Source organism: Phoenix dactylifera, chromosome 5 (assembly GCF_051530095.1).
Source record: "Phoenix dactylifera cultivar Ajwa chromosome 5, Ajwa_hap1_PhDact_Kaust_v1.1, whole genome shotgun sequence".
Lineage (NCBI taxonomy): Eukaryota > Viridiplantae > Streptophyta > Magnoliopsida > Arecales > Arecaceae > Phoenix > Phoenix dactylifera.
The window spans coordinates 16,899,427-16,911,486 of record NC_143194.1 but is presented as its reverse complement, the minus strand read 5'-3'; the positions used below and the strand labels follow the sequence as shown (position 1 = coordinate 16,911,486).

Here is a 12,060-nt window from a genome sequence, read left to right as displayed (position 1 = left end):
TTCCTCCATCAGTGGCACACATTTCCATGCATCCCAATTTCCCGGATTCAGTCCATGCTTCGAGATAAGCCCACAACGCTGAATCAGTCTCGTTGCAGCAGCTTTCCTCCTAATGATGAACCAGCATGTATTCTCAACAATACACGCCTTGGAGCACGTGCCCACGGCCCCATGCTCTTGGGTATTCCTCCTACATCTTGCACACGTTTCCCTAGGTGATCCTAGGGCCCAGATTTGGTCTCCAAGTTGCCCAAATCTCTAGAGAGCACCGTCAGACCTCGAACCCGTCCAGCGACCTGATCTGGTTTATACCTTGATCCGCGTCCGGTCCAGCCCCGATTCGAGAAGCCGTGACACCCTCCCCCACCTAAGCCGAAGTCGCCCCTGACGAGGCTAGGCGGTACTCGTTGATGATGTCTTCGAACTGCCATAGTTCGTCACCATATTTCTAGCTTGCTTCTGAATCTGATAGTCCTTTCCATCGACTAAGTATTGCACACGGTTACCCTTTTTCCTGTCCGCCTTGATTTCAGAAACCTTCTTGGTGTAATGAACTCGTACGGCCACTGGAGCTCGCCCGCTTCGAGCCCGAGAAGGGTCAGTTGTGTCCTCTTTGAATGGTTTCAACAAGGACACGTGGAACACCGGGTGCACTTTCAGCTTGGAAGGCAGCGACAATCGGTATGCTGTCTCTCCAATTCGATGTGTGATGATGAAGGGACCTTCATACCTCCTCACAAGTGCTTTGTGGTAGCCCGACTTCAATTTCATGTGATGATAAAGCTTCACCAATACCCGATCACCAACCTGAAATTCAGCTGCCCGCCGCTTTATGTCAGCCCACTTCTTCATTCGTTTGGTCGCCTTCCACAAGGAGACCTGAACCAAATCTGTATCCTCCTTCAGATCCCTCACGAACCTGTAGGCGGTCGGACTACGTCCCATGTAGTCTGCTGCGATACTTCCCGGAGTGTCTGGTTGCAGCCCTGTAATCACCTCGAATGGTGATTTACCTGTCGACTCCGATCGCTGTAAGTTGTAGCTGAATTGGGCTTGGTCCAAGAGTCGCACCCAATCCCGCTGATTGGCACTCACATAGTGCCTCAAATACATCTCCAATAATGCATTGGTTTGCTCTGTTTGGCCATCGGTCTGAGGGTGGAAGGCCGTGGACATCTTCAGCTCCGTTCCGAGTATCCGGAATAACTCCGTCCAGAACCTCCCCATGAAGCGAGCATCGCGATCAGAAACGATACTCCGCGGTATCCCCCAATATTTCACCACATATGTAAAGAACAACCGCGCCACGTCCTCTGCATGGCAAGTAGTAGGTGCTGCAATGAAGACTCCGTGCTTCGAGAAGCGATCCACCACTACCATGATAGAGCTGTTCCCATCCGCCAGAGGTAGTCCTATGATGAAGTCCATGGAGACACTCTCCCACGGACGCTCTGGTATAGGTAATGGCTCCAACAACCCCGCAGGCCGTCGATGTTCAATCTTGTCTTGTTGGCATAGTAGACAAGTGCGAACATACTCCTCGATGCCATCCCGCATCTTCGGCCAATAGTAGTTATGTTCTATGAGAGCTTGGGTCCGATGCACCCCCTGGTGTCCCGCCCACATAGAATCATGGTGTTCTCGTAACACCTCGCGCCTCAGCCCTCCACCTGAAGGCACATAGACACGTCGCCCTCGTGTCAAAATCAGCCCTCCTTCGGTCCAGAAACGGCGCGCCTTGCCGTCTTTGATGAGTTCACCCATGGAAGTGGCCCATTGATCCTTCTCCATCTCGGTCTTGACCCTCTCCATTAGGTTACTTGCTGGTCCGGAAAAGGAAGAGACTGCAGCCAGCTGTGCCTTTCTACTCAAAGCATCAGGGACTGAATTAGTTCGGCCCGGCTTGTACTCGATGTCGAAATCAAATTCAGCCAGAAACTGCTGCCATCTCGCCTGCTTGGGGGTGAGTTTTGGTTGGGTCTGAAAGTAGCTTGTGGCCACGTTATCCGTGCGCACCACAAACTTAAATCTGAGGAGGTAATGACGCCAGGTTCGAAGACAGTGCACAATTGCAGTCATCTCTTTTTCATGAACCGTATACCTGCGCTCGATGTCGTTCAACTTCCGACTCTCGTAGGCCACTGGGTGCCCTTCCTGCATGAGCACCCCTCCAATGGCAAAATCTGATGCGTCGGTGTGGACTTCAAAAGAAATAGAAAAGTCCGGTAGCACGAGGACCGGCTCCGCCGTGACCGCCTGCTTGAGACGATCAAATGCCTCCTGACATTGGTTTGACCACCGCCATGGTCGATCCTTCTTTAACAAATCCGTCAGTGGGGCGCATAACTTCGAATATCCGATGATGAACCTCCTATAGTAATTTGCCAAGCCAAGAAAAGAGCGTAAGTGTGTAACACGTGTAGGTACCTCCCACTCGGCTATGGCTGAAATTTTTGAGGGATCCATCTTGAGCCTTCCATCCCCAATGATGTGCCCGAGGAACGGCACCCTCTGCTGCGCAAACACACACTTCTCCCTCTTCACAAAGAGTTGGTGCCGCCGTAGGGTAGAGAAGACTTGCCTCAGGTGTGCCATATGCTCATCCAATGTCCGGCTGTATACAACAATGTCATCCAAGTATACTACCACGAATTTATCGATGAAGTCGTGGAGTACACGCTGCATCAAAGCACAGAAAGTTGCTGGTGCGTTGGTGAGGCCGAAAGGCATGACAAGGTACTCAAAGCTCCCGTACCTTGTCACACATGCAGTCTTCTCAATGTCCTCCTCTGCCACGCGAACCTGATAGTACCCGCTGCGAAGATCCAACTTGGAAATCCATCGTGCCTTGCCAAGTTGATCGAACAAATCATCAATCCGAGGAATGGGGTACTTGTTCTTCACCGTGAGCTTGTTGAGAGCCCTGTAGTCGATGCAGAGTCTCAACGAACCATCGTGCTTCTTCTGAAAAAGTACCGGTGCTCCATACGGACTCTTCGAAGGTCGAATGAACCCGCTGTCCACCAACTCCGTTAGCTGCCTCCTCAGCTCCTGGAGTTCAGGTGGGGCCATCCTATATGGTGCTTGAGCTGGTGGACGTGCTCCATGCACCAAATCAATCCGATGATCGATTTCTCTTTTTGGCGGCAATTGCTTGGGTAACTCGGGGGGCATCACATCCCTGAATTCAGTGAGAACACCCTCGATGGGCGCTGGAATCTCCTCTCCTTCCAGTAGTTCTTCCTCCTGAAGAGACGCAATATATGTTGGAAGTCCCCTTCTCAGCCCCTTAGCAAGTTGCATCGCTGATAGGACTCGCTGCGGAGTCCCTTTAACTCGCTTCCCTGGAACTACGCAAGCTCCACTCGGATTCAGGACCACCACCACATCTGAATCCGGCTTTATCATGGCTTGTAGCTGGGTAAGCAAAGACATGCCGATGACCACCTCATAGTCGTCGATCGGGGCGACCACCGCTGTCACCCGTCCGGTCCATGCGCCGAATTGGATCTCAACATCCTTCGACGTTCCGCTGGTAGCCACTTCTGCAGAATTGACCGCCTTGAACGTGTGTTCATCATGTTGAATCTTCAGATTTAACCTCTTTGCCGTAGCTAGATCCATGAAGAAGTCAGTGGCACCCGTATCAATGAGGGCCTGGAAGATGTGACCACCAATGCAGATAGGTGCATAGAGCAGACCTCGTGGCCCCTTGGCCTTCAGGGCATTGAGACTGAGTGAGCCCATCCTTTGGTCGGTCTCTTGCTTCTCCTCCACCGCCATAGATGCTATCTTGCCCCTCAATGGACAGTCCTTCACCTTGTGCGGTCCATTGCAAATATAGCATGAGATGGTGCTGGTACCTTGCGCCACCCCTTTGCCCTTCGCTTGGGAAGCCCCTCCACTTGAGGAGCTCGGATTCGAGCCCTTTGTACCTCCTTTGTGACCTGATTTCGCTCCCCCACCTTTGCCCTGTTTCGATGCTTGGGCTTTGGGAGCTGTGGGTTGAGTCTTGAACTCGATGAGAGCCTCCGCTTGAGCTATCGCCTCGTTCAAACTCTGGACTCCTCTTCGCTGCAACTCCATCTTTGCCCACGGTTTGAGCCCGTCAAGAAAAGTGAAGAGAGAGTCCTCGTTGCTGAGGTCTGGTACCTCCAACAACAATTCGCTGAACTCTCGCACATACTCACGCACATCGCCCTTTTGCGTGAGCCGCCGTAGTCGTGCTCGAGCATCATCCTTAGCGAACGCGGGGAAGAATTGCTTTCGAAGTTCAGTTTGGAACTGTACCCAAGTGGTGATTGGAACAGCCCCTCGCTTCACATCGTCGGCCCGACGTCGCCACCAAAGCATCGCCACATCCCTCAAGAACATGGCCGCCGTGCTCACCTTCATGGCTTCCTCCCTCACGCCGGTAACCTGCAAGTATTGCTCCACGGCGAAAAGAAAGTTATCCACCTCCTTCGCGGACCGTCGTCCGCAGAACTCTTGTGGCTTGGGAATATCAAGCTTGTGCAGGGGGCGCGTAGCCTCTCTTGCGACCTCCATTGTCAATGGAGAAGAGGATACGCCTGTGGTGGTACTCTCCTTTAAAAGGCCAACCACCTAATTTTGGAGAGCCTTCACCATGATCTCCAACTCCTCGTTACGCCGCAGCACTTCCTTATAGCGCCGCTCCATATCGAAGGAAATCTGGTTCAGCTGAGCGGCGATTTCACCTCGGAGGGTTGCGTCCCTACCCTCAAGGTCCTTCATCCGTCCTTCAACCTCAGCTATTTGGGCCTCGCACCTCCGTAATCGATTGTCGGCGGAGATAACCGGAGATGCAATACGTAACCCATACAGAGATTCATCAACTGGATGCGCTCCACCCATCGCCGTGCCTCCTCCTGAGGCTGGATTGGGATCCATGGTCGAGGATGATGCGTCCGCCATCCCCACCATGGAAGTTACCGTAGAGGTCGTCTCCTTCATTTCTGGTATGGCTCTGATACCAAGTGACACGAACGAAGGGATTACAACGCGAATCCCAACAACGTGCGGCTCGGTCTATCAAAGATAACCGATCAGCCTTCCTGGCGTGGGTACCTAGTCTCTATGACTTAGGTCACGCCTAACAACAATAATGCAGCGAAACACAACACCAAAAAACACCACGAAGGAGAAGAAGAAATGTAGGGGAAGAGAACTTTATTGAATAACCACTCAACTGATTACAATAAGCTCTCTTGGCCTCTCCAGCTCTACCGGATACCGATCCCTCCCCTTTGAGGGTCCTCTTATAGAGGAACAACCTCCAGTTACAAGTCCCTCACGAACTCAACTTCCCCTGCACAAGATAAGGATGAATTCTAGATAAGATAGGAAAACCCCGATTCCCGCAGGATTCTGCGCAATCAGGTAAAACAGCCAAGTTCGTGCCTCAAACGAACTCCGATTACCATGAAACTAGATTCGTTGGATTCAGGACGAAGAATCCTTCCAGATGGCACCTTTTCCACTCTGAACGGACTTCTGTAGAGTTCCCAAAATACCCCTCAAAGTGAAAGCGCGTGGAAACAGCGTTTCATCCACGTCTTCTAACCATACACGTTTTCAGTTATAAAAACGTGTTAAAATATGTCCCTTGCCTTCTGGAGACTTATGCCACGTTCCTCCATCAGTGGCACACATTTCCATGCATCCCAATTTCCCGAATTCAGTCCATGCTTCGAGATAAGCCCACAACGCTGAATCAGTCTCGTTGCAGCAGCTTTCCTCCTAATGATGAACCAGCATGTATTCTCAACAATACACGCCTTGGAGCACGTGCCCACGGCCCCATGCTCTTGGGTATTCCTCATACATCTTGCACACGTTTCCCTAGGTGATCCTAGGGCCCAGATTTGGTCTCCAAGTTGCCCAAATCTCTAGAGAGCACCGTCAGACCTCGAACCCGTCCAGCGACCTGATCTGGTTTATACCTTGATCCGCATCCGGTCCAGCCCCGATTCGAGAAGCCGTGACATAAGGATGATGAACTGTTTAGCTTTTTCTTCTCCTTTCTTTAGTGGAAACTTTTCTTTCTCAATAGAATCTTTCTCACTTTCCTTATTGTTTCCCTTCTAAGGTTTCCTTGAATTTATAGACGAGTTCTTAAGAGGGATTTGAATTTCTTTGTTTTCGTGCTGATGGGAATCTTTTCTGTTACAGAAGAAGACAAAAGTTGTTGCAAGCTTTCCGTTGTGGTCCCAGTAGTACAGGGGTCGACTCAAGTTTATCCTGGGTTGGCACTTCAAGATATTGAGACTGCTCTTGCTGTGATAACTTCAAGGGTCGACTCTTTAGCCTTTAGTGTCGACTCATCTTCTTCAGGAGTCGCCTCTTTAAACACAAGGGTCGACTCATGCACTAATTTTTCTGGATGACGCTGAGACTGAATTGGGGTCGACTCTTCAAACACAAGGGTCGACTCTTCAATTTTGGGTGTCGACTCATTTAGAACAAGGGTCGACTCTTTAAACTTTGTCTCAGGTGGTAAAAGTTTTCTATTTAATTTGAACTACACAAGGGTCGACTCATGTTTTGTGGGGGTCGACTGATTGACTATGCCACTTGAAGAAAATATGCTAGAGTCAACTCAAACTTGTCCTTTTTGCTTAGGGGTCGACTCAAGTTTTTCAAACAAAAAACTTTAGACTTCATCTTTGATCTCCATGGATTAGATTAAGATCATTTTCCTTTTAGAACATATCCAATGAAGTGTTTGTGAAGAACTAATGATTTTGCAGTGCTTCATTTCTTCTGATTTTTCTTGACTTATAAAACTTCACAATTAATTCAACATCATTAGTACACAACATCATCTCAAGTATTTTGTAATCATCAAAATTCATCCTTTAGGGTTGACAACACTCTTTCACAGCCAACTTCTTCATCGGCTTTAGCTTTTATTTCTATTGATTTATTCTATATTCTCTGAAGCTTTGAGTTTTCTAGTTACAGCAATCATTTATTTGGATTATCTGTTGCTGTAACTGTTTCACTATTTGAAACTTATAAAGGCTCTTCCAAGCCTTGATTGGAAGTTGCTGAATACTCCGGAAAAAGTTTTTAGTTGGTTTGTCTGAAAACCAACTAGGTTGTTTGTGAGCCTGGGAAAGCAAACAGTGTAAAGTTTTTGGTTGGTTTGTCTGAAAACCAACTGGGTTGTTTGTGAGCCCGGAAAAATAGATGGTGATAGGTTTTCGGTTGGTTGCCTGAAAAAACCAACTGGATTTGTGATTGTGAGCCCGGAAAACAATCAGGTTGTAATCTGCTGGGTTATAGTGAAATCTCAAGCTAGGCTTGGAGAGTGGATGTAGGTGTTGGGAGTGCACCGAACCACTATAAATTCTGGTATTTGTGTATGGCTTATCTCTATTCTTCCACTGCATATTTCTAACTGCATTCCTCACCTTATTTACTAGTTTATTTGTGCTACTTTAATTCCGCTGCTAAATCTCCAAGTTACTAGAAGATTTCAGTAACTCATTCACTTCACTTTATTAATTTTAAAAAACCCAATTCACCCCCCCCCCTCTTGGGCTGCACCTCTGGGCAACAAGTGGTATCAGAGCCTGGTACTCACAGTAACTTATTGATCTAACGATCAAGAGTTAAAGGTCATGGCAGCCTCTATGGGATCTTCTATTGCCGAAGGGCAATCTACCAACAGACCACCTCTTTTCAATGGCACAAACTTTACTTATTGGAAAGCACGTATGCGTATTTTTATTCAAGCACTTGACTATGATTTATGGACTGTTATTGTCAATGGACCTCACACACCAACTAAGATTATAGATGGCATCACCTTATTCAAACCTAAAATTGAATGGGATGACCATGATAAAAGAATGTCTCAGCTGAATGCAAAAGCCATGAATGTTCTTTACTGTTCTTTAGATGCAAATGAGTTTAATCGTATATCTATTTGCATGACTGCTAAAGAAATCTGCATGACTGCTAAAGAAATCTGGGATAGGTTGGAAGTTACACATGAAGGCACTAACCAGGTCAAAGAATATAAAATCAGTATGCTAGTGCATAAATATGAACTATTTAAAATGAAAAACAATGAGTCTATAACTGAAATGTTTACTAGATTCACTGATATTATAAATGGCTTGAAAAGCCTTGGTAGATCTTACTCTAACAGTGATCTTGTTCGAAAAATCCTTAGGTCTCTTCCTAGAGCATGGAAAGCAAAGGTTACTATCATTCAAGAAGCCAAATATCTCAACTCTCTCCCACTGGAAGAACTGTTGGGTTCCTTAATGACTTATGAGCTTTCAATGAAACAGAACCTTGAGGAGGACGAACCCAAGAAGCGCAGAACCATTGCTCTTAAGTCCACTCTATATGAAGATGAGAGCGAGGATTCTGAATCGGATAACAGTGAGAAAATGGTCCTGATTACAAGAAGGTTCAGAAGAAGAAAAAGAGAAAACTTTAAGAAAAGGCCTGTAATCAAGGAGGAGCAAAGCAAGGAAAATAACAATAAGGAGCAATATATTTACTATGAATGCAAAAATCCATGACACTTCAAAACTGAGTGTCCCTTATTAAAAAAGGCTTCAAAAAGATTGAGGAAGAAAGCTATGCTGGCTACTTGGAGTGACAGTGATGACTCTAGCTCTGGAGAAGAAGAACAGCAGTAGGAAGCTGCAAATCAGTGTCTAATGGCACACGAAAATGAGATATACTTAGATACTTAATATGATTTCACTTTTGATGAACTTTAAGATGCTTTTTCTGAGCTAATGATTGAATATAAAAAACTTAGCTTAAAGAATAAGAAATTGAAAATTAAGAATCAATCCTTGGAAAAAGAAAATGCTCTGCTTCTGAAAAATGAAAAGGAACTGCATGAAGAAAATCAGAAGTTAGCTAAAGAAGTTAATAAACTGAAACCTATAGTAGACAAATTCACCCTAAGTTCTAAAAAATTAAATTTAGTTTTTGAAAGTTAGAAAGTTGTCTATGATAAGGGTGGATTAGGATATAATCTATGGAGAAAATAGAAATCTCTGAAAAATATGTCTGTAAAATCAACTTATGCTCAACCGAAATCTGCACTAATTAAGTTAGACAAACTGAAATAGAAATACATTGCATGCAATCCTAAAAGTCAAAATCTTGTAAGTAATGTTTCAATTAAGAAGATATGGATTCCAAAAGGAAGTATTATTGCTAACCTGCAAGGACCCAAGAGAGCTTGGGTACTTAAGATAAAAGCCTAAATTCTGTTTTGCAGGAGTGTCTATCATCCCATGAATCAAACAGAGATGGTATTTGGATAGTGGATGCTCCAGACACATGACAGAGGATGAATCCCAATTCATGTCCCTCAAAAGGAAAGATTGAGGAATGGTTACCTTTGGTGATAATGGCAAAGGCAAAATCATTGGTATTGGTAACAATCGGATCACTCCAACAACTTTTATTGAAAATGTTTTATTAGTGGATGGATTAAAACATAATTTACTAAGTATTAGTCAATTATGTGATAAAGAATATGTTGTGACTTTCGAATCATCTATGTACTTAGTTTCTAGTACCAATAACAGTGGTATAATATTTACTGGACATTTTTTTTTTGGATAAAGGTAAGTGTGTATATATCCAAATTGAAGAAATGACGTACAAATGCACAGGGGCATGCCCCAGAAATCAAAGGCTAGGAGGGCATACCCCACTAGCCACAACAACTAACTACAAAGCTCGTAAGAACAAAATGACAAGAGTGTCAAAAGATATCATCAGAGAATCCCCACGAACTGTGAAACCATCTATTACCAGGAGATGGAATCACACCCCATGTGAGATTAATCCGAGTCATAATACAAAAAGTAATCTCTCTCAGAAGAACACACTCATGTGTAGGGCCATCACCATGCAAACGAGCATTACATTCCCTCCAAATGTAGTAGACCGCAGCTGCCACCATAAGCTTTGTAGTTCGACCCAAGAGTGAACGACCATCCATGTGAGAAAGCCAAGAGATCGTATCCATCGATCTACGCGAGGCCCACGGTATATTACACTTGGCACAAAGAACGGACCAGATGCGTTGAGAGAATGAGCACTCAAAAAATAAATGATCCACATCCTCATGCCCACCCCCCACACAAAACACATTGGGCGACCTAAATAATGCCAAGGCGTATAAGCTTAGCTTGAGTATACAAGGCATCCCGGATGGCTAACCAAAGAATAAAGGACATCCTTGGAATAGCTTGGCTATACCAAACAAGCTTCCACCAGTCCACTCTACTACTGTGACGCGGGCGCAACGACTCCCAAACACCACGAACAGAGAAGGAACCCTTCGGAGCATCAATCCACTGCAAGACATCCGGCCTGCTGCTATCTGGCCGGAATGAAGTAGGAGTACTACTAATGAGCTCAAGCCATGCAGGGGAGCGAGAGATAAGCCAGTGCCACTCCTGGCCGTCAATAATAGCCTCCACCTTGGCATTCTGCCCAAGGCCAGAATCATAGATAAACCTTTCCCCAAACACCTCAATAAGAGGACCAAGGGGATGCCAATGGTCAAACCAAAGTGAAATACTACTCCCATTGCCCACTTGATATCTCATCTTCCATCGGACAAGGCTGCGAAGACTAAAAATCTTCCGCCAACTCCAAGAGCAATCCCTAGGGCATTTGATCTCCCAAATACTTCTGCCTCACAAAAGATAAGAGCGAACCCAAGAAGACCAAAGAGAGTTACCATCATCATTACAAAGAGCCCATAAGTGTTTGGTCATGGCTGCCCTATTCCAAGTCACCATGTTCTTAATGCCCAAACCCCCTTCCTCCTTAGGCAAACAAATATTGTCCCATGCTACCTTCGCACCTCTAGTGCTAAGCTTACAACCCTTCCAAAGGAAAGAGCGTAAAGTGGATTCTACCTTCTTAATAATTGATTTGGGCAAGATGAATAAGGAGGACCAATAAACTTGGATGGAAAACAAAATAGATTTGATGAGTTGTAATCTACCTGCAAAGGAGAGAGCACGGCAAGTCCAACTCTTGGTTTTGGCAATAATCCGGTCCACCAACACCTTACAATCAGTTGCCTTTAACTTAGTCGTTATTGTAATCTACCTTACAATCGACCCTTTTGGTTAAAGAGTCGACCCTTTGAAGTTATCACAGTAAGAGCCGTCTCAATATCTTGAAGTCTCGACCCAGGATAAACATGAGTCGACCCCTGAATTACATGAGTCGACCCCTGTACTGCTGGGACCACTGTCACGTACGATGGGATTTCAGAGTTAATCCCAACAACGTGCGGATCGGTCTACCGAAGATAACCGATCAGCCTTCCTGGCATGGGTACCTAGTCTCTATGACTTAGGTCACGCCTAACAACAATAATGCAGCGAAGCACAAAACCAGAAAACACCACGAAGGAGAAGGAGAAATATAGGGGAAGAGAACTTTATTGAATAACCACTCAACTGATTACAATAAGCTCTCCTGGCCTCTCCAGCTCTACCGGATCCCAATCCCTCCCCTTTGAGGGTCCTCTTATAGAGGAGCAACCTCCAATTACAAGTCCCCCATGAACTCAACTTCCCATGCACAAGATAAGGATGAATTATAGATAAGATAGGAAAACCCCGATTCCCGCATGATTCTGCGCAATCAGATAAAACAGCCAAGTTCGTGCCCCAAACGAACTCGGATTACCATGAAACTGGATTTGTTGGATTCGGGACGAAACACCCTTCTAGATGGCACCTTTCCCACTTTGAACGGACTTCTGTAGAGTTCCTGATAGAGATCAAGGGGCTGGCCGAATGGTTCAAGCTAATTCCAAAGATCCATTACAAGGAATTGGAGGTCCAATGACTAGAGCAAGGGCAAAACAAATGAAAGAAGCTTTATATGGACTAGTCATGGAAATTCAAGAGAAGGAGGCTGCTCTAGAAGACTCTAAGGCTTCACCAAGATTGATCACTTATCTTTACATAGTAAATGCTGAAGAACAAAGCTTGGAGCCATTAAACAAGGCTGATCCACGTGGAG

General features: G+C 45.8%; 1 protein-coding gene and 1 pseudogene across 1 annotated transcript; one reads left to right on the top strand and one right to left on the bottom strand.

Moving 5' to 3' along the window:
• Nucleotides 1-7,559: 7,559 nt before the first annotated feature.
• LOC148703421 (uncharacterized) lies at nt 7,560-8,561 on the top strand. The gene has a single exon (XM_088722971.2). The coding sequence runs from the start codon at nt 7,647-7,649 to the stop codon at nt 8,559-8,561; it is 915 nt and encodes a 304-aa protein (XP_088579097.1). The 5' UTR covers nt 7,560-7,646.
• A 1,208-nt stretch (nt 8,562-9,769) lies between these two features.
• LOC120104633 (uncharacterized) lies at nt 9,770-10,823 on the bottom strand (annotated as a pseudogene).
• Nucleotides 10,824-12,060: the final 1,237 nt, after the last annotated feature.

What these genes read in the sequence shown, in the direction of transcription:
- LOC148703421 (XM_088722971.2), top strand. Translation starts at nt 7,647, where the DNA reads ATGGCAGCCTCTATGGGATCTTCTATTGCCGAAGGGCAATCTACCAAC.